This window comes from Urocitellus parryii, chromosome 6 (assembly GCF_045843805.1).
Source record: "Urocitellus parryii isolate mUroPar1 chromosome 6, mUroPar1.hap1, whole genome shotgun sequence".
NCBI lineage: Eukaryota > Metazoa > Chordata > Mammalia > Rodentia > Sciuridae > Urocitellus > Urocitellus parryii.
This window is the reverse complement of record NC_135536.1, coordinates 151,586,242-151,612,595: the sequence shown is the minus strand read 5'-3', so window position 1 is coordinate 151,612,595 and position 26,354 is coordinate 151,586,242. Positions and strand designations below refer to the sequence as shown.

The 26,354-nt window shown below is 43.1% G+C and overlaps 1 protein-coding gene and 1 pseudogene across 2 annotated transcripts in view; both read left to right on the top strand.

Annotated features, from left to right (window-relative positions):
- Nucleotides 1-26,354, top strand: part of Syndig1 (synapse differentiation inducing 1) — a 122,188-nt gene that overhangs the window by 50,051 nt on the left and 45,783 nt on the right. Inside the window, exon 2 of one of the 2 annotated variants that reach the window (XM_026393061.1) lies at nucleotides 7,410-7,547. The exons of the other annotated variant lie outside the window; for it this stretch is intronic. Within the exon in view, the coding sequence (XP_026248846.1) occupies nucleotides 7,410-7,547 (138 nt within the window). The remainder of the gene's footprint in view (nucleotides 1-7,409; nucleotides 7,548-26,354) is intronic. 2 annotated transcript variants of the gene reach the window in all.
- Nucleotides 24,578-24,669, top strand: LOC113185836 (small nucleolar RNA U13; annotated as a pseudogene).

Sequence of the window (26,354 nt, the reverse complement as noted above, 5' to 3'; positions counted from 1 at the left end):
AAATTTCGTTATTTATTTTTAGCTGAATGTCATTTGTTTTGTAAGTTTGCCTGATAACCCAAAATACAGGGAAACAGCTGGTTGAAACCAGGCAGGGTGGGGCACGTGGAACTATCCACACCCAACCCCAATCTCACTTCCACCATCACCATGTATCACTTTATGGAGACCCAGGCTCTGAGACCACAATGGGAAATCATTGTATTTACTACCTGATGTCCCTCTCATTAACTGACACTTGTCACCTGTATTATGATGGACGATTCCATTGAGCAAATGGAAATTAATTGATGGCTGAAGGTATTTTCCCACTTTTAGGAGCAAGGAAAGTGCATAGAATATGATACTGAGCAAAATTGAACATGTTCCAATCTATATATATATATATATAGTGTTTCTGTGAGTTAAATTTCTGATTAGTAGAGACTTCAATAATAGAGAATAACTTATTTCCCAGATTTCAGGAATTAGAATAGAGAGTGAAATACATCTGACATTGTACTAACACTATAACACGTCATCTTCCCAGGATGATTCAGAGCTCTAGTTTGGGGGCAATGGTGGTTGAGCATTTCTGGGGAGAATCAGGTTGTTTCCACCTTGGGCTCTTTGGATGTGTGATGGGGACAGCTGATCATAGAGTACGTTCCTCTGATGGCTGGGGCCAAAGCCAGGTCTGGCTTTTGATCTGCTTTGCTTCTTGTCATGACAGATTCCTGGGTTCTGAATCTGCAGATTCCTCACTGGTCTGAGAGTATAGATGGAAGAGAATAGCAGACATGAACTTGGAATTGTTTCTAGAATGTTCCCTATTCATATAATAGAGAATAGTAATTTCCTGAGTCCTAAAGACTCCCTGAATCATACCTCAGGCCTGAGCTGGCTGTTGGCCTTCATAGTTCCAGGCTCAGGACACCTGCCCATTCCCTTTCTCCTTCTCAACCTCCAATTTCCCCTCCCTCTTACACACAGAGATTTTTCTAGGAATCCCTACATCTTCAACTCTTTTGAGAAAGCCCTGGAGCTCTTCTCAGCTTCTTCTCCCATGATACAACTGACCTATCCAAATGCCAACAGCTGCATTTGACAGAAACACTTTTTTGGGGGGGAGGGGAATACCGGGAATTGAATTCAGGTGTGCTTTACCACTGCGCTACATCTCCAGCCATTATTATCATTATTATTATTATTTTAAATTTTGAAACCAGATCTAAGTTTCTTAGGGTCTCACTAAGTTACTGAGACTAACCTTGAACTTCTGTATCAATCTCTTGAGCCACTGGGAGTACAGGTGTGCGCCGCAATGCATGGCACCAGACACACTTTTTAAAGGAGGCAGCTTCAGTTTTAAGGCTAAGAGGTCTTGTTGGTCCACTTTTGTTTCTATCTCACCAGCATATGATATATATTCTATCTACAGTAAAATTACTACAGACTAGAAGAAACTAAAAGCATATGCCTAAGATAATCAGTGAATTTTTAGGGTAATTATTTTCAGATACTAATAGTGGCTTCCCAGTATTCCGCTGCTCTATCACTGAGCTATACCTCCTGCCATTTTTATTTTATTTTGAGACAGGATCTTGCTAAGTTGCTGAGACTGACTTTGAACTCGCAATCCTCCTGCCTCAGCCTCCAGAGGTGCTGAAATTATAAGCATATACCACCAACTCTTAGCAATGTCTGTGGTTTTGTTTTTTGGGTTTTTTTTTTTGTTTTTTTTTTTTGTTTGTTTTTTGAGAGAGAGAGAGAGAGAGAGAGAGAGAGAGAGAGAGAGAGAGAGAGAGAATGAGAATTTTAATATTTATTTTTTTCAGTTTTTGGCGGACACAACATCTTTTGCTTGTATGTGGTGCTGAGGATCGAAACCGGGCCGCACACACGCCAGGCGAGTGCACCGCCTGAGCCACATCCCCAGCCCTGTCTGTGGTTTTTAATGTGATTCAGTTTCAAGTAAAGCAAAGATCAGTGGGCTTCAAAATATGTGAAATCCTGATGCAGGGAAGATAATCTGATGGGGTGTAGTAAAAATTGAATTTTCTGCAGCTAGGCTGTCATGGAGAAGGCCTAAGTAGATACAAGTGGACACCCAGGACCCAACTCAATGGTCAAGTCAGGGAAGATGATTTCAGCTCCAGCCCTGCAAGACCCTCATGGCTCCTAACCCAGATATCAGCCTGTCCTGTGTGATTCACTGGGGTTATTTCCTTCCATGCTGGTGGAGCTCTTGCCTGGAGGCATCAAAGGCAGCATGCCCACACTTCCACACTCCTCTGATGTGGACAGAGCATGTCTCTCCCCTCCAAGAACATCGGGGTGCCATTAATAAACAGGGAAGGCACAGCGAGCTGCCTGCCCTTGCCTATTTCCTTGCTGCAGTTTAGCATTGATTCTGTTCATCAGCTGCTCTAGAGCCACCCTAGGTAAGGCAGCCTTGAACCTGGCCAAGTCATCATTCTTACCCACCCCTCCAAACCCAGTGGTCTCACCTGGGTGAATGGTGAGGATGTATGTTCTGGAGAACATAGGAGGGCATTTCAGGGTAGGGTACTAGCAGGCACAGGTCAAGCAAGAGAACTGAAAGCAGCATATTTATGAGCAATGATAAATCCCAGTGACCACGTATCCTTTGGCCACCCCAGTGTATTTTGCCCAGATTCCAAGAGTTTTGCCACTTTGGTTGTTGTTTTTCATGTTTGGTAAGACAACAGGTGAATCCTTATTTTTTCTAATGCATTATAACTATATTATATTATAATTATATTACAGTGGGGTTCATTTTAACATATTCATCAGATTTGATCCAATTTGATCCCTAGAATTTCCTCTTTTTCCTCCCCTCCTCCCTTCTTTTGCTCTATTGGTCTGCCTTCTATTTATTTATTTATTTTTAATTGGTGCATTATAGTTATATTTAAAATTGGAATGGATTGTGATATATTCATACCTGCACATAGCATAATTTAGTCTTCATTTATTCAGCAAAGGTGCATTGGGTCCTCTCATGTGCTGGGTAATTTTCTAGGTGCTTAAGATACAGCTGCAAACAAAGTAGGCACAGATCTCTCCCCTCCTGGTGCTTAGAATAAGGGAGTTGAGAAAGTCGGTACTACTGAGATGGAGAGGAGAAACCCCAAGCAAGTAAGAAAATAGGGGCATTGGGGAGACAGAGACAGTCTCTTCAGTATCCTTGGAAAGTTCTGTTGAGAAATAACAGTTGGAGCAAAAGCCCCTCCTGAGGTGAGGAGGCTAGCCATGTGTGTTTGTGGGGGACGTGTTTCAGGCCAAGGGACAGCAAGTGCAAAGTCTCTGAGGCAGGCTGAGCACACCTGGCATGTTGGAGGAACAACAGAGGTTCTTGTATGTAAAAGAGAACACACTGGAGTTCATAAGGATCAGATCCCATAAGACAACACAGTCTACTAGAACTTTCTGAAATGCTGAAAATATTCAAGTGCCTTCTGATATGCTGGTCATTAGACCCCTGTGGCTCTTGGCCACTTGACTGTGTAGTGAAGCTGAGGAACTAGCTGTTAGTCATATTTTAAGTTTAAATAGCTCCATGTGGCCAGTGGCTGCTCTGTTCAATACAGATGCAGACATTGTAAGCCCCCTCCCCTAGGATCACACAGTGAGATCACACTGCCAGGAGGAGTAGAGCACAGAGAGCCAGGGGAGTGAGGGAGACAGTCTGAAACCCAGAGGCTGTTGATGAGACCTTCAGGGAGACCAGGTGACACTGCTGAGTCCAACTTGGTTGCCCTGAAACTGTTCTCATAACTCTTGCTCATGGTGCTTCCCTGAATGTGGAACCTTGTGATGTGGCATTGTGCCTGGTGTTACGATTATTTTATTAAAATAGTCTAATAAATAAGGAGACTCCCAGAGGACTGAGAGCCATCATCTCTCTAAATGGAGGTGATGTGAATAGGCAGAGAATTAAGGGCAGCAGCCCAACCAGTAGGGCACCAGCTCTGGAGCCCAGGATCTTGCTTTGGTCTGTTTGTCTCTGCTTCTTCCAAAGACTCAAAAGTGGGGGCGGGGGGGGCTTCCACATGAACCATAATCTCTGAAATGCTTCCCATCTGTCTTTCAGTGATTCTAATGCAATGACCCATAGAGGAGATTTTTTTTTAAGTCAGCTGCTGTGCATGATGAGTTTTGGTGTTAGTTGTACGCATTTCCTCTGCTTGGTTGTTGGTATCTACACAACATCTCCCACCTGGCTTTGTCTCCCATTCTCCCTGTTTTGTGGTATGATGCCCACACCCACTGTACCCATAGATTGCCTGCCAATGGAAGAATAAAGGAATAGAAGAGCCAGGATGGTTTTGGGTGCTCTATTATTTTTCTCAGTTTTGAAAATCTATTTTAATCAACCTTTATTAATAATTTTGGTGTCATGAACCACAACTTTGCAATCTGAATGCATGCTTTCTTTATGCTTCTGAGTAAGTATCTGTGAAGACTTAATGGCAGAGCCCTGAAACCTATTTCTTTGCTTCTTGGGTAGGGTGATGTAACTCTCAGTTTCCAACACCAGAGTCAGTGCTTATATCAGGCCCATGTGCTGAGGAGCAGCAGTCCCAGAGCCTTATCTATGTGATGGGGAAAACCTCACTATACCACTGTGGCCATTGGCCACCAGGAAACAAACCAATCAAAATGTGAAGCTTCAGGGGCAACAGGAAGGAACATGTAGGAGCAATTGAGGTAAAATGGGTTTATGTGTGTAAACCATCTATTTCCAAAGATGACACTCAGGACCTGTCAGATAACAGGGATCAGAGAGTCAGACAGCCACGAGCTGGGTGGTGCTGTCCTTTGGCAAGAATTTCAGTCTCTCCAATAGCTCTGTCCTTAGTAAAATGGACATGACAATAAAAATTGTGATCATTTCCAGAGTTGCTGTGAAAAAGCAGTGAGTTCAAGTGTGTAAAACTCTTTTTAAATTAAAAAAATCCCCCAAACTAAAAATTTAAACAAATATGCAAAGATAGATTTATTGTTCGTGTGCAAGGATTTCCATCTGCACTGTCACCACCCATGATGTGAAGCTCATGAAGGTCAAAGTCTGATTTGAGGGCTGGAAGTGGCTGTTCCTGCAGCCTGATTGTCTGCCCTCTGAGTCTGATCTGTGGATAGAGGTGAGTTTGTCACAGGCTGGCCCTTTTAAACACCAGTGGTCCCCTGATACCCTGAAGTCACTTGTTTTCAGGGGGAGTTCTGGAAAGCATGGAGGTGACACAGGGCTGTTTGTGTGAGAAGAGGCACAGCCGTGGATACATTCCAATTCAGTGCTGCTCGTTCTTCATTCTGATGGACGATTCCTACTTTCCAGTGGGCTGGGAATCGTTCATCTCCACCTGGACCGTCCACGGTCCTCGCATCTCCCCACATGAATTATGCATGCCTGTGGGCTGTTTCGTTTTCCATCTCTGATAGCCATAATGATGGTAATTTTCATTTCCCTTTACTGTTCTGAAGACCATATGGGAGATGGTGTGCATAGTAAAAAGAATAGAAATTTCACAGACAAGGCTCCTGTGGATGGGATGCGATACAGGCCCAGACATGTTGACAGGACAGTGTACCAGATGGCAGTGACTCACACCCGGGCAGAGAGTGAACAGTGATCTGCAGGATGGAAGCTTGGCCAGGAGCTGGTCTTGTGGCCTCTGGCAGATCACATCCCTTGTTTTTGGAATGATGCTTCAGATCCCCTGACCTGCAGGTCCATCCCCGTGTGGTGGGGTGGACAGACTCTGTGTGTTCACCAGTGTCCATCCTAGTACCACCTGGAGAAGTCCTTGCTTATTATCTGAATGAACTCATCAATATTTATGAGCCTATTTTCTCTCTTTTGACTCGAGAAAAGCAAAAGCCTAACAGGGAGCCCCTATTATCTCACCTCAGCACCACTGCTTTCTGAACAGGAATTAGAGACTCTGACTGGCAGGTTTATGTACATTTAACTTGCAAAAATAAGGAAGGACACCATTGTCACCTGAGAACCTCCTCAGTGTCTGTGACTAGAATATCTGTGGAGAGGATTCAGGGGGCCCAGGGCAAGTGGGGAGGCAGGCTGGTGTTCACTTGGATGTCCCCTCATAGCCTAAGTACCACCATGGCTTCCTGAGCATCTCTACCCTGCAGCCAGGTCCTCTGCCAACCACTAGCAAAGGAGTTAGGAAGTTAACCTCAAGATGAAATGTGTCATTTCTTTTTTTAGGAAATGACGTCTGGAGTAAGCTATGACTCCATCTTTCTATACAATAACAGGTGGAAAAGAGTGACCCTGATATTTTGATGAGTCAGAGTGAAAAGAGCATGTTTTGATGAGGCAAAACAAAACAAATAAATAAATAAATCACAATAGGAGGCCAGCCAGGGGTAAAAGAAGGCAGAAAACAAAGATGGCCTCCACAGAGACACCTCGGGTAAGAGAGATTTGCAGGGCGTCTGGTACTGAGTACCCTGAGAACACTGATGAGCCCCTTTGGGGAGATTTGGGCAGTGATTCTCATTGCTGGCTAAAGTTGAGAATCATCTAAGCTTCTTTTAAAAAATTTCTAAGTCCAGCCAGTCACCCATCCCCCCCCAATTCAGAACTCTTAGGACATTCTTGGTCAGGCCTGGACTGAGCCCTACTTATAAATGGGCCCTGATGCAAAAAGACCAGCATCTAAAGGCAGCTTCTTCCAAAGCAGCCGTTATTTTCTTAGTATGGAGCTTAGAGGTGAACATGAGAACCCTCTATGTCCTGACTCGATTCAGAGTCAAAGGAAACTGGAAGGGGAGATTTATAAGATCATGTTCTCCTTTTATACATACTTGTCCTGCAATGTCCTGTAAACTAGCAAGAATTCTTAAAATAAAAAGAAAATCCACAAGGGAAAAGCCTTCTGAAAGTCCCTAATGCCATCCTCTGATAGTTTCCATGTTCACCCCCACTGTCCTGGCACTAAGATCCCAAAGATCTTTGAAAATAGGTGCTCCTATTAGAGTCCTAATAAACACAATATAGATAAAAAACATCCTAAGTTGAAACTATGTTCAATACTCTCATATATCCATCATTGATTCAAAATTCATAAGTTAAGTCATCCAAAATTGGGGACCATCTGTGCTGAAATTGGTTTCTCTAGGATTTTAACTACTGTTGAACTACCCAAGAATCCTGTGTTGGGATTCCTGATCTTGTTCAGGGTTCCTCAGTAAGAGGCACCATTGTTTTGAGGCTATATGTTTCTAGGCAATCATGGTGACACTAATGAGATAAGCAACAGCAGCTGCAGGAGCAGCTGCAGAGAGCCTGCTTCAGCCAGGATTGGTACCCACATCTTGGGGCAGCCCGACGATGATTCCTTTACTAATCTTCTCTCCTATTCGGCCTGTTTTCCCTGCAGAGTGACTACTCAAGTGACACAGAGAGTGAGGACAACTTCCTCATGATGCCCCCGCGTGACCATCTGGGGCTCAGCGTCTTCTCCATGCTCTGCTGCTTCTGGCCTTTGGGCATCGCCGCCTTCTACTTGTCCCATGAGGTAAGGCCTCTGTCAATCATTTGCACCCAGTGCATGGTGGTGTTAATGTTAGACACACCCAGACCAGGGAGAGGAGAGCGAGCCAAGGAAGCCTGTTCATCTCCTGCAAAAAGGGGGTCAGCATTTGAGCAACTGGAGAACGAGTTCGGAAAATCTGGGGCAGCTCCGGGGGGTCTGAGCAGAATCCTTTAGGTTGCTTCATCTCTCAGCATGACATGGCTCTGTCCTTGCCGGGATGGGACTGCCTTCAAGAGGAAGCCTGTATGGCAGAAGCACATGACTACTTGGTAGAGAGCAGATGGCCTTTGGGAACTTGACTTTCACTTAGGCCTTGAGTTCACAAAGGCAGACCCAACCCCAGGACTGGGAAGCATAGTGTTCAGATAAATACACCCTAGAGAACACGGAACTCTGTGAGAAAGGTGAAAATGTGAGCTTGGTTTTCCTTGTTAAAGGCTCATTTGTATAAAGCAGATTCTGGTTCCACTGTAGGTCGTGGGTACCAATCCCAGTGAATGCTGTGCTAGTGGAAATGGCACATGTCAGTGTGCAATTGTGTCCTCCCTGGCTCCAGGGGAAACTCATGAAGGTACCAGTTCCCAGCCCTTTTTCATTACACAACACCCTCTTGGTTGTCCCCATGTGAAACCCAGATTTTGAAAGACTTATCCAGCAGAGGAAGATTGTTCACTCAGAAGTCATCTCTATTCATCCAAGAAAAGACCCTTAGATTATCAATTAAAATGTGAGATTACAGCGTCACCAGAACCTGTTACCATTACCCAACCAAAACTGGTCAAAAGGCAGCATCATTGTCAGCATAACAGTGCTCACAGGGTGTACTTGGGCAGGTGGAAAATTCCTGGGGGCACTTGGGGAATCCTCCTGTGCATCCGATGAGTCTGGGAGTGAAACTGCAAATGGCTGACTCTGGTAGGTCCTTTGCTCAAATTTTTTTTTTTTTTTAAACTTGGCTTGAAATTGCTTCCCTGGCTGAGTCAAGCAGTTGCTTCTTGCTGGCTTTGGTATTGATGGAATTTGTTTTACTGGTGAGCAAGGAAAAAAACTTGTGTGGTTTTCTTCTTCCCACTTGTATGTCTGGAGTGGTGAAAGTCAAGGATGATCACAAATTGTCTGTGGCCCTCCTGAGAGGAAGTGCCTCTTAGGGACAGGAGAGGCAGAGAATTACTTCTATCTTGGGGTCCTTGCTCTGTGTAGCTCTGTGTTCCTGGTTCTGGAGGAAAATAGAGAGAAGATGGGGAATCCTGTGATGCTGGCCCATCTTTGGCCTGGAGGTTCAGTCCAGGCTTCTCTTCTGTGAACTGATTCCATGAATGTCACAGAACCCTCTCTCCAGCAGCACAAGCACAGAGAAAGTCAGTCTCCTGGGCCTTGCAGAGCCTGGACAGGGTGGGTAGAGACAGGCCCAGGGGCTTAACTCTGAAGTGAGGATGTAGCACTGCATCCACAGTGGATTGGGGCATACAGGAATCTGAACAAAGATAGTGGATGGATGGATGGACACTCACAGTGGACAGAGCCTGTCCCTGCCATCTATGTTGGATCCAAAGCCTGGGTTAGGCAAATAAGCAATAACAGTCTCACCAAAAACTGGGAGATAAGGACAACGAAGTGAAGAAACCTGTCTACTGACTGCATGGGGCACTGTGGGCTTTACCACGGAGCAGAACTCTATCAAAAGTCTCCCTCCTACATCATCCCTGAGTGGGAAAGTGTCGCGACCCTTCGCCGGCAAGGGAAACACGACACAGGATTCTTCTTTCAGCAGTTTACTCAGGACCTTTGAATCATGATGAGAAAACAGGAACAAGAGAGCTAGCGGTCGGTCTGCCCTGGCTTAAGTACCCAGCCCCGCCAATGAACTAGCACCACATGGAGGAGTCTGGTAGGTACAGCGCAGCGGAAGCAGGCCAGAGCCCAGCCCCACAGCCTTACAAGGAGTTGTTTACTTCTAACAACTCTAACTGCTAACGAAGCGGAAGCAGAGACCAGCGCCATATTCAGGGTGCGGTCGCTGGCTCCCAACAGGAAAGGACGGGGCACACCACCTTTCAGCTGCTAGGACAAGCCCTCTATACCCCTACCAACAGGAATATCTTCAATGCAGGAGCTCTGTTTTGATTACTAAATTTTGGAATCATATTGATACTTTTATCTTATGTTCTACTGGGAGAGGTGTTCTATTCCCAGAGATGAGAGAAGAAGTCCCTATAGATCAGCCAGAAGGGTGACAAGTGGTTGTGAACCCTGGTAGGTGGCAGGGGCCACAGGGAGACATTGCCTGTGCATCGAAAGGAGAGGCTAGACGTCTGTCAAAAACAACACACTAATGACCCCATATCATGTGAGGTCTCTGCTGCTCCCTGATGCCAGGGTTGAAATCCACCACTCGGGAGCACAGCAAGCTGTGGACAGCCTCTTTGTCCACGAGGTTGTAATTATACTACGCATCAAGACTACAGTTGCAGAGACTGGTGTTTGGATTCTGTTTCTCAGAAAGTTTTATTCTCAACAAGATAATAGCTTCTTAGGCTTGGATCTGATGACTCATGATGTTTATATAATAAAATCCCCTTCAATGGTCAAGGGGATTTTTATTATTTGTTTAAGCAGCAGATATGAAGTACAGTTGCTGTACACGGTTTTGATCATAGTTTTTGGAGGGGAACCTCAAGTATTTTTGCAGAGGTGAGGAGTTGCTGGCCATGTTAGAGAATGGAATGGTAATCGCCCAGCCTTCCTTTTCCAAGTTGCTTGGAGAATGGATTCTCTTCAGTGAAACTACCACAACTAAGAGTACCAACATTTCCCTAAAGAAATCTCTATAGTTGAGTTCCCTTCCCAGGACCTATGAATGTCCCTTCCAATTAGGAGCTCCCATGCTGAGACCCCTTCCTCTTTACAATGTGCAGCTGTGTTGTGCTGGACTGTGTTGTCATTCTGGGCAGCCACTGACCCCTGCACACAGAGCCTCAGCCTGGCCATGAGGCTGCTGTGTATTCCATTTATCCCTCTGCAGCCCAAACTGCAGACACAAAATCTCCATCAGGCCATTTGAGGGGAGCAGGCAGCTGCCAAGGGAAGGGTGTGTGGCACGAAATAGAACAGACACACTCTGAGAATCATTGCATTAAATTAAATCAGTGCTTGCTGAGGCAAGGCCAGCTAAGAGTCTAAACCCAGGAACTGGAGGGAGAAGAAGCCCCCTGCAACCCTGAGTTGTAGGATCTGGATGGGGAGCAACAGCAGTGCAAAGCACATGCTCCAAACCAGAACTCCCCAAGGCCTCGGTGCTATTGGCAGGAAATCTTTGACATCCAAGTGTGATATTTTTGGTTGTTTCCCCCCCCCTTTATCACAGATCCTATCTCAGTGTTCTTACTGACAATTACAGCTGTGTCTGCTTATTGTCAAAATAGCTATTCAGTGAAGTCAAAGAACCATGCAAGGCCATTCCGGGAAAACATAACGAAACAACAAATCATGGTGGTTTGATTAAATTGGTCAGTGGTGAAAAGAATTAATGGCATCTCTGGGTTATTTATCTGAGATATTTTTGATACTGCCCTCCTCTAGCTAAGTCCTGGTCAACAGGCAATTCCATCATGCTTCGATTTCCTGATCCATAACATGGTCTTGAAATAATTCCCACAGCCTGGAATTGGCTGAGAGCTGAAAAAGTGAAAATCCCCTGGAGGTGTCAGGGGAGGAGCTGATTCCGAAAGTTTGATAGTGTCCTGCTGGAAACTGGATTGTCCATGCCCTGTGGATCCATTGGCCAATGGGTGACTGGAAGGAGACAGATTTCAGGAATTCTAAAAAGGAGTTTATAAAGTAGGAGCAACAGTAGTAATTGAAGTTTCATAAGGAGCATAATTTTGCTGAGCACTATGTGCCAGAGACCGCATTAGAAACTGCACTCTTGCTTCTCGGGTGTGCTCCCAGTCCTGAAGCTCCTAGTCCTGTGTGCTCCTCAGCCCCTGCACACTTGTTATCCCCTCATACCTGCTCCAACTGTCTGTGAAGCAGGGCCCAGGAATCTAAATTTGAATAAACGCTCCAGATAATTCTAGTGTTGCACAAGTTTGGGTAGTGCTCTCATACCCACCCAACCTTATGGGAGATGTGTGACACAGGCACTTGCAATTAGGGATTGTGGGCACTGCTATAATATTACCCAGATAAGTGTTGATATCGGAGCTCAGTGAGGTATAGTGACATACCTAAGGTATGGTTAGCAGTGGCCTGGGCTTCTAGGACAGTCAGGAAGCAGTTGGTTCAGCCCTGAGTCATGACAAAGGACTCAGTATGGATGCCAAATGGGAACCAACAAATGGAGTATGTTGCCTACCACTTCATTTCTCCCCAACACTATTCACTGCTTGATCCAGCCCCTGATGCAAGCAAGTTCTGTAGGCCAGTTTACAGTGAAGAAGGTGTGGATGTGTGCAGTTTGGGTGGTGTGAATCCATTTAGGAATTGATGTTTCTGAATGATGCTCAGAGAGAAAACAAATCCCACAATTTCCTGAATGACTGTATGACTGTTGTAAGCTAGTTAATGCCTACACTTTATCTTGTTTAATCTCTGCGATGAGTCTGAAATGTGGAAAAAAAAACTATATAAGTGGGAAAAAAAGTTTCAAGGATAAATAACTTGTAGAAAACACAGAGGTATCAGCTGTGTGTAAAAAAAAAAAAAAAAGTAGAAATATTTCTAACCTTTGAAGCCACATTTTCTGCAGTTTAACTTTGGCTTTTACCTGTTTGCAAATAAAAATAGAACCACAGGACTTACTCTTAAATCCAGTGTCCCCAAGCCCTATTTGAAAATTGTGGCAGCAGAGGAAGGGCAGCCCTGTAGAAACACAATTGGGTGTTTGCCCTCATGGCCCTTCCCTCAATCCCACAGGACAGTAGAAGCCAGAGGCGGAAGCTGGACACCCTCTGACCGGGAGGACTCAGGTCTGGAACCAGCACTAACAGGACATGAGCTGAGCCTGCCTGCAGCGTCTTCTGTTCTCAGCATTTATTATGTCTTGATTTAATTTCATTTCATAAAATGTTTCTTTCTTTTACTAACTGCAACATTACAACAATAATTAAATAAGAAAGGGTATTCAGAACCAGATTATGAATTTTATGAATAGCACCAGCAAAGGGAATTGGGTAAATGAGGGGGAAAAAAGGAATCTCTTTATGGTACTGAAATCTAGATGAACTAGAGTTCAGTGGAACTGTAACCATGTTCTTTGAAATCCCTTCATGCAACCCGTATTTACTGAACACTTATGATGTGTCAGACCTTGCTCTGAGTGTCTGGGATGCAGCAGTAGGCAAAACAGGCACAACACCCCTTTACGAAACTCACATTCTAGTGAAGTCAGACAGCAATAAATAAAAGCACAATGAAAGCATGATATTTCATGATAAAGCCATAGGCTCCATCCATGAGGACCACCTGAGAAAAAGTCTTCCTGGCAGAGAGACAGTCAGTGCAAAGGCCCTGAGGTGTGAGCACACTTGCTGCATATGAAGGATTACATGGAAGCAGGCTTGGCTGAAGCAGGGTGACCATTGGGTATAGAAATAAGAAATGAGGAGAGAGAGAGAACAATGTAGAGTGAGGTGGAGCTAGACCTCAGGACCCTTGATATTTGTCAAAGAGCTGTGCTTTCTCTTTGGGATAAGAAGCCACTGAAGTGTTTGGGCAGAAGTGAAACATCATCTGGTTACACTCTCTCAGGGGAGCTGGTGAAGGTTCAGGGCAACAGCAAAGACCTCATGCTGGAGACATTGCCATAATCCAGGAAGAGGTCTGGACCATGGTCATTATCAGGAATTTATTGTCTTGAAATAATTGCCTCTGGGTTTGAGCTGTGGTGTGAGAAAGGTAGAGGGGGAAGGATCCATGAGAAGGTGGGGTTTTCAGCAGCAAGAAGTGTGTAGGAGCTCAGCTCAGACTTTATCAAGACTATGTGCCTATTGGCATTGAGTGGCAGTGTGGAGTAGTGGCTGGTTGTGTTTGATCATTTAGGGTTCAAGGGAGGCATGAAGCAGGTTGGATGTGCATGTTTGAAGTTCAAGGGGAAAGTCTGAGCTGAGTATATGAATGTAAGAAGAGCTGAGCACTACCAGAAGCGGCAGTGAGGAGGATGGTAGGAGCATTAAGGACCCACTGGCATGGAGGAAGGGACAACCCCATGGAGTGGGCTCCAGAGAGAGCTGAGAACAGCAGGCATCATGGCGGGTAGGGCAATGGGTGTGACCTATGGATGCTGGGGACATCTCAATTCTTGATCCAGGTGCTGGCTGCACACTTGTGGAAACATGTGGAGCTTTACACCTATGGGTTGTGCACTTTTCTGTAAGTGTGCTATATACTTTGATTAGAAAGCTTTAAAAACATGGAAAGAAAGCAGTCGAGTTTGGCACACTTTTTCTTTTGAAAAGTTTTGCTGTAAATAGAGAGATCATGTCAAGAGCTGGGTTTTTAAGTGGAAGAAATTATAGCACAGTTGTAGGGGATGAAAATGACCCAAGAGAGAGGGGAATATTGATGCTGTGGGACAGGGGTTGGTGGGAAAGGATTCCTGGAGAGATGTTATGGAGCAGGGGAGCAGGAATAAGCAATGGACATCTTCTCTGTAGCTCCTCAGTTCATCCCAAGCCATGGGAGAGGAAGGAGCTGTGGGGTAGATGTGCCTGGGAATAGAGGAATGGGAAAACCCTCCTCCAGAGGTTCTGGCTCCTGAGCAAGAAGGATGCTTGGGTGAGGGAGAAGGAGGAGCTGGGCCAGGAAGGGGCCCAGGGAGTGTGCAGAAGGATTGAGAGGAATAGACCTGGGGGCACGTGGTGGAAGCCAAGGTGCTCTGGCAGCAAGGCTGGTGCTGTCTGCAGGTTCCACACTTCTTCCAGCTTCATCCTTATGAGCACCTACAACTGCAGCTGCCATTAGGCAGAGGGGGATTCACCAGGGTCCTCAAAAACCACAGAGCAAGAGAGGCAAGTACTGCCTGGAATAGCAAAGGAGTGGTTTAAGGAATCTCCTCTGAGTCCGAGGGAATTAGGAAGGGAAGAGATAATGTGAGAGCAGCTGGGGAGAGGGCAGTGAAGAGCTCCCATGTGGTATGACTCCCTTCTCCTTCTTTTCTAAATTGAGAATAATTGTATTTTTTTTTTACTTTTGATTGGTGCACCACAATTATACATAATATTGGAATTCATTATGCCGTATTTGTACATGTACATAATTTGATCAGGCTCATTCTCCAGCACCTTCTTTTACCCTCTTCATCCCTCCCCCTGGTCCACTTGCTCTGCTCTACTAATTGTGCTTCTATTATTATTGTTTCTGTTAGTGCATATGATTATATGTAAGTGAGATTCATTGTGGTGTATTCATATATGGATGTAGAATAATTTGGTGGGTTTCTTTCCCCGTTTTTCCCCCATGCCCTCTATTCTTCCTTCTCTCTCAATTTCCTTCCTCTAGTCTCTTGGTCTTATTTCTATTTTTATGGGATCCCTTTTTTTATCCCTTCCCTGACTTCCAGCTTCCACATATGAGAGAAAATACTCAACCCTTGGCTTTCAGGGTCTCATTCACTTCTCAAAATAGCAGATCAGATCAGGATACAGGCAAGAGAAGTCAAGCACTAGGGCTCAGGATCCTGGCCCCCATCTGCATTGCCCACCTCTGGATTAGGTTCAGTGATTACTATATTTAGTGACTGATTCCACCAAATCATGCCCAACTAATAGAAAAAAAATCATGGGTCTTGCTTTAGACATTACAAATACCCCAAGGCAAAGAACTATATAAGTTGAAAAATCTTTTCCTCATGTTCCCAGTGAAATAACAGCCCCTGATTGTAGCTCCCAGGGATGTATGTGTCCTTCTCCATCTGACTCCATCAGAAATGGATAATATTAAATTATGGGAGAGAACCAAGCAATCCTGGATAATGATATGTACTAAAGGCACTTATTATTTCTCTCAAATTTGATGTTGTCCAGCAGTGTAGAAATATAAGCCAAGCACATGTTGGCCCTCCTCCCTCTAAATAAGAGGCTCACAAATTCTGCAAAGGTGGAGGAAAACAATTATGGGATTTGGGTGTGAAAAACCTGTCATTCAGATATACCTTAGTAGAACACATGAGCTATGCTATCCTTATTCCAAAGGGAGTTAAGAATTTATTTGCCTTCTCTAACTTTACCCTGGATATTAAGGCTAATTCTTTATGGCTGGCTTGTAGGATTCTTATCAGTGTTTTCAGCCCATTTCCAGAAAACAATCCAAACTCTCCTGCACCTGCCATCAAGATGTCACTCAGAGACATGGTTCCTTGCAAGAGCACCAAATGATGTACCTTATTTGGATTTAAATTTCATCCTTACATTCTTAAGCTGCCATGCAATTGGTGAACTATTCACAGAGCCATGGGCATTTGGATGATTTGCCTCATCTTCCAGTTTTTTGTTTTGTTTTGTTTTGGGGGGGAGGTTATTTCTATGAAAAGAACAAACTGATTTGCTCTTGGAAAAATATGTGAGGTCAGTAAGATAATTTGAAAACAGGGCACAGGAAATTGTTGGAGATTTCTGTTCATTGTTCAGACTTTGGATCTCCTGCAGGTGAAATAGTTCAGATATTTGATGTTTATTTATACATTTTTTTTGGGGGGGGGTCAAAGCTCCTTTGAAAGATGATTGAAAATAAAGCCTCCCAATGTTTATCTTACACCCCTGACACAGACTGTTTTACCTGCCTGAGATTTGTCCTCCTCATTCCACCTTCCCCTCCTGCTTTCCCCCTCTGTAGAATGGCTCAGGAGTATCTGAGTCCTTCATTCACCCATCAGCCCCCTTTTAGATTGATTTAATGGTCATTGACTGCATATCAGCCGTGTTTCCATTCATCATCTTTGTGTGGACCCATGTCATTGGTCACATGGTTCACTCCATGCCCAGTGTTGCAGCCTGTGCAAAGTGGAAGGGATGCCCAGTCCTTATGGCTGGGGTTCGGAGAGCTCCAGGAAGCCCTAGTAGTACAAATGCAATGAGGTGGGGGCTGTACTGGTGGCCAATGATCCTGTCCTCCGTGAGGAGACCAAGAAAGAGATCTCTATTTCTCCTTCCTTCCTTCCTTCCTTCTTTATCCCCAACCCACTAGACCCTGCCCTCCTCCCTGGTCCTCTCTCAGCATGCCTTTGGAGGAGCAGTCCTGCAGCACCTCCAGGAGAAAGGTGATGGACATCTACCATGCATCTGTCTGCATTAAAGTGCAATTTGGGAGGGAAGAAATTCTTAAGTGGAGAGATTTTAGCTTTATGTTCTGAAAAGGGCTACATATGCTTTTCCTTGTTCCTATTCTAATATTTCAAGGCATAATTTGCTTCCCTGGGGGCTACCTCATTCCATCTTATGTTTCTTTCTCAAAGAGCTACAGTTATTAAAGAGTGTAGCATTTCTTCCATTTTCTTCTTCCAAAGTATTCATTTTTGCCTTGTTCAGGAGGAAATGCTAAAGCTAGGGAACGTATGCACTTACCCTCAAAGTCACTGAGTGAATCCTCAGTGGTCAGGGCTGGAGCTTAGGACACTGCCTTTCCTGCAGATGCTGAGAGGCCCCTAATGCTATAGCTGTGTAATGGATAAGTTCAATTTGGTGATCCCTGGACAGAAATGTCTGTAAGCCCATCCCTAGTAGGCTCCACTGAACACAGAACTGCAGCACAGTTCAAGGTCTTGTTAATGCTTTATTTAGAGTAGCAATCCCAGGTCAACAACAACAACAACAACAACAAAAAAAAATGAAATGAGGCCTGAAAAGAAGAAAATAAGAACAGAGTGGTATCTTTTAATACATAACTGCTGTCTACTTAGAACTTTCTCTGGACTAACTCAACAGTGGAGCAGGGCTAGAGAGGGAATCAATAGTACATCTCCTGTGCTCCTCTGCAAAGCCTGCCCCATGGGGAATTATTTGCCCTGCACTCCCAAGTTGCATTATCTGGCTCCTCCAGGGATACTGTGGAGGCCAGAAGCCATTCCCCTGAGTATGGGGCTGTGAATTGTAGTGGAGGAAAGAGTAAAGACCCTGATAGTAGAATGACATGACCTGTATGGAAATGGTCATGGAGGAGAGAACCAGGGCAGAGCAAGTGGCCCCGAGTTTGGGAGACACTGAGGCACTGACCAAGAGTCACCTCAACACCCAACCAACCATCCAGGACAGCCTGTTAATCCTAAAGCAGATTCAGGGCTGTCGTCTACAAGTGTGGATGAGTCCTCCTCCTCAGAGGATTTGGAAGGGTTCAAAACACAGCATTGAAACTTGTTCTGATCCAGAATATAGCTTATGACAAAACCAGTTCCTATGATATAACAAGCTGACATCCACTCTTTGTTCAAAACACAACCTGTGTTAGCCAAATCAGAACCCACACTGGGGAGGGTAATTCTCACCAGGTAATGCAGTGATGTGGGCATTAAACATTCCCAGCCCTGGCTACAGTGAAAGGATCCAGCAAAGTAGAAAATTGTGCTGCTGCAGACATGCAATTCATGGAATGGGGAAGGCCTCCCCATTAGGTGTCTGTGAGACAAAAATGGTGGTCATAGTATTGCCCTAAATAGGAAAGAGACCACACGTAAAGTGCTTTATATGCATTATTGCACCAAATTCCCACAACACTCTGATAAAATTGGTACTAGTATTTTCACCATTTTACAGATTTGAATTCAATTCTGTATCAATCAGGGTCTATGCTGAATAGACTGTTCAGAATAAGCTTACAGCAGATTTTATTGCATTCTCATGGGACCACTGAAAGAGAGGCAGGTTGTCTTGACAACTGTGGAAAACAGTGCCCAGCAAGATTGTTTCATTCATTCAGGATCACACAGCAAGTTACCTCTGCATGCCAGGACTGGAGTCTACAGGGGAAGAAGCTGTAAGAAAACGTGGAGTGCCAGAGATGCCCACTGTGGATGCTTACACTTGGCTCCTAGTCCAATCTCATTCATGTTCACATTTCCTGTTCAGTTTTAATACTGATTTGTTTTGGTTTATCACTTTTCCCATGGAGGGGGCAGGAATTTTATCAATTAATCCCCATTTATCCTTTTAACGAAGGGTTGGTTTTGTGGCATCCAAAATTACTATATGGTATCTGATCATTTGTTAGAAAAATAAGTCAGTAATTTGTCTTCATTGTTAAAAAATGTTAAACTCTCCAGGTATGGCATATATTATTGTACATTTCATATTATTATTTTACCACCAAAGTTCCCAAATCTTCATTTCTTTCTCATTACTTCACTTGCAAAAAATTATGCTGATTACAAATTATATCCTTTATCTTGTATTAGGTCTCTAAAGCAAAATTCCCAACATTTTCACTGTTAAGTAGAATCTTTAGATACCTTATTTTAAAATCATGACTGGATGTTGAATTTATCAAAAGCTTTTTGTGCAAGTGAAAAAAATTATATGAGTGTTTTTCTTTCATTAACTAATGTGGTAAAGTGCATTGGATGATTTGAAAAGGTTAAGCCAATCTTACAACTTGTCTTAGCTTTCATATGTTGCAGAATCTGTATGTTCCTGTTTTGCTTGGGTTTTCTGCATCTATGCTCAGAAGAGATTGGTCCATATTATCCTTTGTGGTAATTTCTTTATTAAATTTTAGTATAAATGTTGTCCTACTTGTGAAGATTTCTCTTTTCTCCTATTCTGAGAAAGTTTATTTAAAATGGAAATTACTGATTTTTTAAATCTTTATTAGCACTCACTGGTAGAACTGTCTGAGCCTGGGGCTTTATTCATAGGAATATTTTAAATTAATGATTTAATTTCTCTAATATTGGGAAGTCTAATTGGATTTTTATTACTTCTTTGCATCAATTTCAAAAAAAATGTATTTTTCTAGGATCCTTTTCAATTTCATCCAAATCATCAATATGTTAATTTTCTCAAAGTATGTTTTTATTTTCTTTATTGGATGTGGACGAGTGCATAGATGGATGATGGGTGGATAGATGGGTGGATGGATAGACAAACAAAAGTCCCCCAAAAGACAGTGTTGTTATTGTTCTATGTTGTCAGTATTTATTTGTATAAACCCACATATTCCATTTTTTTATTTTTTTTATTGTTGGTTGTTCAAAACATTACATAGTTCTTGATATGTCTTCTTTGATATTCCATTTATTTTTATCCCCATTCCTCCCTGAATCTTTGACCTTTAACTTAAATAACCCCCTTTTACCTAAAGAGCAACCTTTAGAATTTCCCTTAGTATAATACACTAGTGGTAAAACTTCTGTTTTGTGCTTTTGGAAATGTCCTTTTGTCAATTTTATCCTTGCAGGTGTGTTCTGTGGGTATAGAATTCTGGTTGACAGTTTCCTCCTGGGTCTACCTCAACTTCTACCAAACCCATAATACTATTGAATAATACTATTGTTTATCTATCAGTGCTAGGATTTCTGTTTTGTCTTTTTTTTTTTCTTTTTTGGATCTGCTATGACTTTTTTCTGTGTTCCAATTACCTGCCAAGATTTTCAAGCTGTGTTTTTGTAAGCAAAAGTGTTTTATAGCTTAAAACACCTGATAATTTCAGTATCCCCCAGGAGACTGCTTTTTCTTGTTTCTCCTTATTTTTGTGGTATATTTTCATAGATATTCTTGATTGTATGCTGGCTATTGCTTTTTTAAAAGCATTCATGGTAATAATTTAAAGATTGGAATGATGCCACCTGCGGTCATCTCTTTTTGTATTCAGGGCCTGAGGCACAAAAAAATTCAGGATCACTTTTGAGTCCATGCTCAAGTTTTGAGTTGATGAAGTCAAGCTGTAATCCAGGAGAGTGCTGGTTTAATTCTGGTTCACTCTTTCTCTTGTGGTTTATCTGTTTGGTGTTCCCTCCTATGGCAGGGACTAGCTTACCAGGATCTCCTTTGTTGGGCTCCAAACCTTAACTTGGATCCCCCACTGTCACACAAAGTAACCAAAATCTCACCCTCTTAGTCCTCTTTTATGGATGGACAAACCTCCCCATGTGCTTGACTCACTCTTCCAGCTTCTTGACCTTTCCCTGATCTTGGCCTTGTTATCTCTTCTTATTTTTTGTTCTGATGCTTATTAAAATATTCTTTAATATCTCTTCTGAGTTTTTTTTGGGGGGGGCGTTGTTTTGTTTTTATTTTGTTTGTTTGTTTTGGTGTTTTTGTTTTTAGCTTTTTTCTGCAGAAGGGTTACTAGTCTGGAATCACCAGAAGCAGAAATACTCTGGGCACGTGCCTTATGCAGGGCTGTGGGCAATTAGCACTAAGCTCACTGGGGACCTCTGGGAAGCACAGCCAATCTCTTTCCTCCAATTTATTCCCTAAGAAGAGAGCAGATTGCTATCAGTCATAGATCAAGGCTGTTCACAAAGGGGTGTGAATTTCCTGGTTCTTCTGGTTCATTCCTAAGTCCTTAATTGTTTAGACAGAGTGTATATCTTTGTATAATAGTGATATTTCAAATTTAGAACATTGAAGTCTTGGTTGAGGGATATAGATTTTCTGTGGCTTGAATTCCATTCCTCCTGGTAATAAGTGAGACTTAATCCATCTTTGTACTGCGTGAGTGACCAAGTGCAATGCAAAACAGACTGGCAGACTGTATAAGGAAATGGCTGAAAACAGATATGACTCCCATTCAGAAGGATAGGAAGAAGAAACAACTCCTATTTAAATAATGTGAAAAAAAAAAACACTGAGCCTGTAGTCTGGCACTTTACAGGTGCTCACTAAATGCTGGTTGCATTTGTGCCAGATACAGAGATCCACACACTCATGTTCTGCTTGGTCTCTCTGTACAGATAAAACATATGACTTACAAATGCTGTTGGGTTACTGTGTCTACCTGCTACCCACCCTGCAAAACATGTCAGTTTTGCTCTTAGGCTCAATGGAGTAGGATGGAGAAGACAAGAGGGATGGAGACCTAGGACGGTTCATCTCTCCACTCTCCAGTGGTAAACCTTTGACTGCTATGATCATTGACCTGAGACTTTCCAAACATCTCCGGCAAAATGCTCTGGTTGTTTCCAGAAACTATCTCCTATCCATCTTACTGTTTCTCTCATCTAAAGAAACCAGAATTTTCACATCAGCTTCTCTAAATCAGATCTAGATTTTTGAAATTTTTATAATCTTTTTTCAAAGTTGTATGCTTAGTACAATATGAGCACCCCATGTATTTTACACCCTGGGTGGTGTTGTTCATAATCATCAATTTTGTGGGTAATGTCCTGTGTACCCCACCATCACCTTCTTCTGTCCTCAAGTTCATTATTCTCAAATGTCCCCTAGATTTATAGCGAATTGAATCCCATCCAATGAATGCATCTGTGAGGCACTAGCTGATTCAGAATTAGCACAGGATCTAACTTTTCACTTGAGAGTCACAGCTCATCCAAGGGGACAAGCAGGGGGTTGGAGGTCATCTGGTTAAAGCCATGAAATCTGCTGAAGTCAGAGAGGAAAACCTAGGCAAGATATCCCACCCCTGAGAGGTGCAGAGAGGCAGAAGTGATGGGACCACAGAGGAAGGAAATTTTTACCAAGGGACAAAGCAATCAGGAAAGATTTAGAACACCTCAGCCTCCCAAAGTGAGTGACACATAAATGAAGGTCATGTGAAGGAAGTGCTGGGGCTGTGGGAACCCAGACAGGCACAGAATAGTATTGGCTTTATAGACAAATGGATTAGAAAACATTGCCAGAAGGACAGCCCTAATATATCAGATGGATGTATTTTAACTTGTATCAGGACAATGTGTAATGGCAGCTCAATATTCATCAAGTGATCTCTCCCCGCCCCTTTCTCCTGCCATCTCTATCTCTGTCTCCATATGCATATTTAACATGCTGATTGTAGCTTCTAAGAGCTGTTTTGCAACTTCTGGATTAAACAATTCCACATAAATATTAATGATCTGATGCTGCCAAGTCAAATCAGATTTCTGATCTATTTTTCTTCCTGTGGAACCTATGTTGCAGTTAAGTCACTGATTTTAACTTGTTTGGGTGAATAAATGAACAAATACATCATGTCTGTTTTGCTCTCTGTAGCATTTTGGATGAATTTTTTTTTTTCAGTTATAGATGATGCTTTGTCTCAATAATTAGTGTCTTAGTTTTGTGATTATTTGACTGTAGCAGAGAAGGCACACATTTTGATTGTCCAAAGGCAGAGTCTGTGCTCCATTGAAAATTGAGGGATGAAATCTCAATGTATTAAATTGTACATTCTTCTCCCCTGGACGTATCGTTTAACTCCAAGTGGCATTTCCAATGTGTGATCATTTTTATTTGAATGATGTAGCTGAAACTACTCTGTTAAATTAGGGCATTCACCTGTCTCAAAAAGCAGAGGTATTTACATGTTTCTTTTGCATTTCTTTGAAGTCCTTCCACATTTCTTTTAGATCTCTCATCTGGGTTCTGTGGCACAATGAAGGTGCCACACCAGGAGTCCTTGGATTGTGTCCTTTGGCTTTGGGCCTCTATCTAGGCCATGTCTCTGAATGCCAAGTTCAGCCTAACCAGAGCCTGGGGTGCTCTTTCAGCCAGGAGTGCCCTGGTTGGTCAGAGAGATACCAAAGTAGGTAGCCCATGCCAAGCTCAGGTGGCCTTGAGCAGGGTCAGGGGATATGACTGTGGTCAGTGGATGCTTCTGCCTCCTGCAAGCAATAAGTAATCAACAGTTGTTTCTGGAAACTTTATTTCACTGAATTCTAATAGATATGTACCAGATAATTAGCCCAAAAGGCATATTGTTGCAAAATTCCAATCTTAGGTTCTATTGATCTATCAAGGTTTTCTCAAATATTTAAGTGCATCAAAAATAATGCAGAAGCTACCTAAATATTGGGCATTTTTATATTCTAAATAAGTGTGATGAGCCAACTTCCACCAAAGAATTCACTTCATGTAGAAGCACTTCACTAGGGTCTGAAATTTTAGGACACCTCCAGCCAAAGTTTATAAACCCAGGAAAAGTGACATGTACCTAAGACAAGATAATTGGGAGGAACAAGGTTTGGTGGCTCACTTTATAATCCCAGTGACTAGGGAGGCAGAGACAGGAGGATCACAAGTTCAAGGCCAGACTCAGTAACTTAGCCAGGCCCTAAGGAGCTTAGTGAGATCCTGTCTAAAGGGCTGGGGTGTGGCTCATTGATAAAGCACCTCTGTGTTTAATGCCCAGTACCATAAATAAGTAAATAGGAGAATTGAGAGGAAAATACAGGAGGTTACTATACTAAAATTCAGCTCATGAATGAGGCAGTATTTGAAAGGCAGAAGCCACCTTCCCTGGTGGTAAGGGAAAGCTTTCACCCTGCATTAAGGTGATAGGTATCAATAGGTATGTCTCAGATTGCCAGGTGAATATGTGGAGAGATAGAGCCAAGAAGTGGTATAGGTGGGGTGGGTATGGTATGAGTGACATTGATAATAAAAGCCCCACTTTTTTTTTTTTACCACCTCCTGGTTATGGTTTGGATATGAGCTGTCCCACAAAAGTCCCTGTTAATGCAGGAATATTCCAGGGTAAATTATTAGATTATGAGAGCTGTAACCTATTCAGCCCATCCTAGTTAGAAGGGGCTGACTGGGTGGTAACCAAAGGCAGGTGGGGTGTGGCTAGAGAAGATGGATCACTAGGGACAGTGGTGCCTATCACAGTGCATATTCCCTGTGTCCGACTCCTCTGCTCCTCTCTGCTTCCTGACAGCAGCTCTACTCCTCCGGGCCCTTCTCCCATGGTGTTCCCCCTCACCTTGTCCCAGAGCAATGGAGATGGCCATCTATGGGCTAAAACCTTAGAAACTCTGAGTCCCAAATAATCCTTCCCTTCACTGAGTTGTTCTTGTCAGGTCTTTTTGGTCACAGGTACACAAAAGCTGCCTAAAATACTCCAGACCCTTAAATCAAGGGTAGGGTTAGATCCTATTGTGTAATGGCTGGGTTTTCCACCAGTGTGTGAGCTGTGTCTTCGTCAAACCTCATTTTGATATTGACACATTACCTGTCTGATATGAAAAAAAGAGCAAAAGTGAAAAAGAAAGAAATGAAAACAAGAAAGTAAACAAATATGAATAAAAGGAAAAATTCTTTTTTAAAAAGCTGGGATTATATAATATTCAGAAAAATAGTATGGAGTGCTATACTGTGATTTCATGTCTTGATTTACAGCTTTGTTGGTGTAAACCACAAATGAAAATTCAAGAAGGGTGGCAACCCATGAGTCATTTGTTGATCAGCACATTATAGACTAACAAGGGAATCAAGGGCCAGTTTCTGATTCTTTCGATTTGACACCAATGGAAAGCAATAAGATCTCAGAGATCATTTCACTTGACTACCTGATTCATCAAAACAACCACACCTGGGTTGTTTTACAGGTGATTATAATATGGCCATCTGTACCCCTGCCATGAAGCAGCACAGCAACAGGACAGAACCCAGGCTTCAGGACTCTGGGAGTGGCTGCTCTTGGCAATATCCCACTTTTCTTGACTCCTTGCCTTTAGCACTTGAGTTACATGAATGCCACAGAGCATAGAAAATGTTGGATTGTGACCTGAAAAAATCCAACTTGAGCATGAGGTTTGACCCCTGAGGTTTTTGTTACACTCTTTAATTTAATTCCTTCTTCTTTCCTTAAAACAGGAAAGAAACTCTTCATTTGTAATCTGTCTGGATTGTATATAAAGTAGCAAAGGTTCCTCAGCACAACCAAGGAATTAGTTTATGTTGGGTAATATCTCTGTCCATCTAAGCTTTGCACCATGACAACAATAAAACAGATGCAGGAGCTGTAGGTTGGTGAGCCCCTGGGTACTCAGCCTGTAAGCTTGTAGATGAGAGCTTTGGGGATAAATAATGAAGTCATGTGGCTGCAGATTGCTCAGGGACTTAAAAACAGCAAACAATGCAGAAAGAAGTGTCTTTAGAACTGGCTCAGCACTGGGGGTCTGGCAAAATGAAAGGGCAAATTTGTAGCTATAAGTCAGCTGCTCCTGAAAAAAATCCCTTAATCATGAATCCTTTCTATCCTCCAGCTCAGCACACCTCTGAATTTCCAGAAACCTCCATGGTTTGGGACCATATTCCCATTCCTCTCTTAGTTCACCCTCCAAGGTCCAACTTCCACATAGACAGTGTCAAACTGATGTTGCATTTTCAGACAAGTCTAAACCATGATTCCCTCTGCCATTACCTTCCAGCTTCCCGCTGTCCTGCTTCTCACCACAGCCCGGTCCACTGCTCACCATCACCACATGGGGTCTCTGTTATCGACAAAGGGAAATACAAGGAGGATAAACCTAATGCAAAATCAAGTTTCTTTGGCAGTAACATTGGAATGTAAACAGCAGAATACACATGGCCTAGGAAACTATAGACATACTCAAAGCAGTTGGGAGGCAGAGGAAGCTTTTAAAGGCAAAGATGAAGAGAATTACATCAGATATTTTGAAAGAATAGTCTTTGGCCACACTGATAACAAGAATGACATCAGCCTGAGGTTAAACAGACAGCTGCTGGGCAGACAGTCCATAGAAGTTCTTTTTGTATAAGATGGCGATGGCCTTTATACAAGTTTGTGCTTCTGGCAATCATGTATGAGAACTCCTCCTTCACCTGGGTTTATTTATTGTTTGTTAGGATTGACATAAGTGATTTCATCTTGATTCTGAAAGCTTTCGCACACATGAGCTCT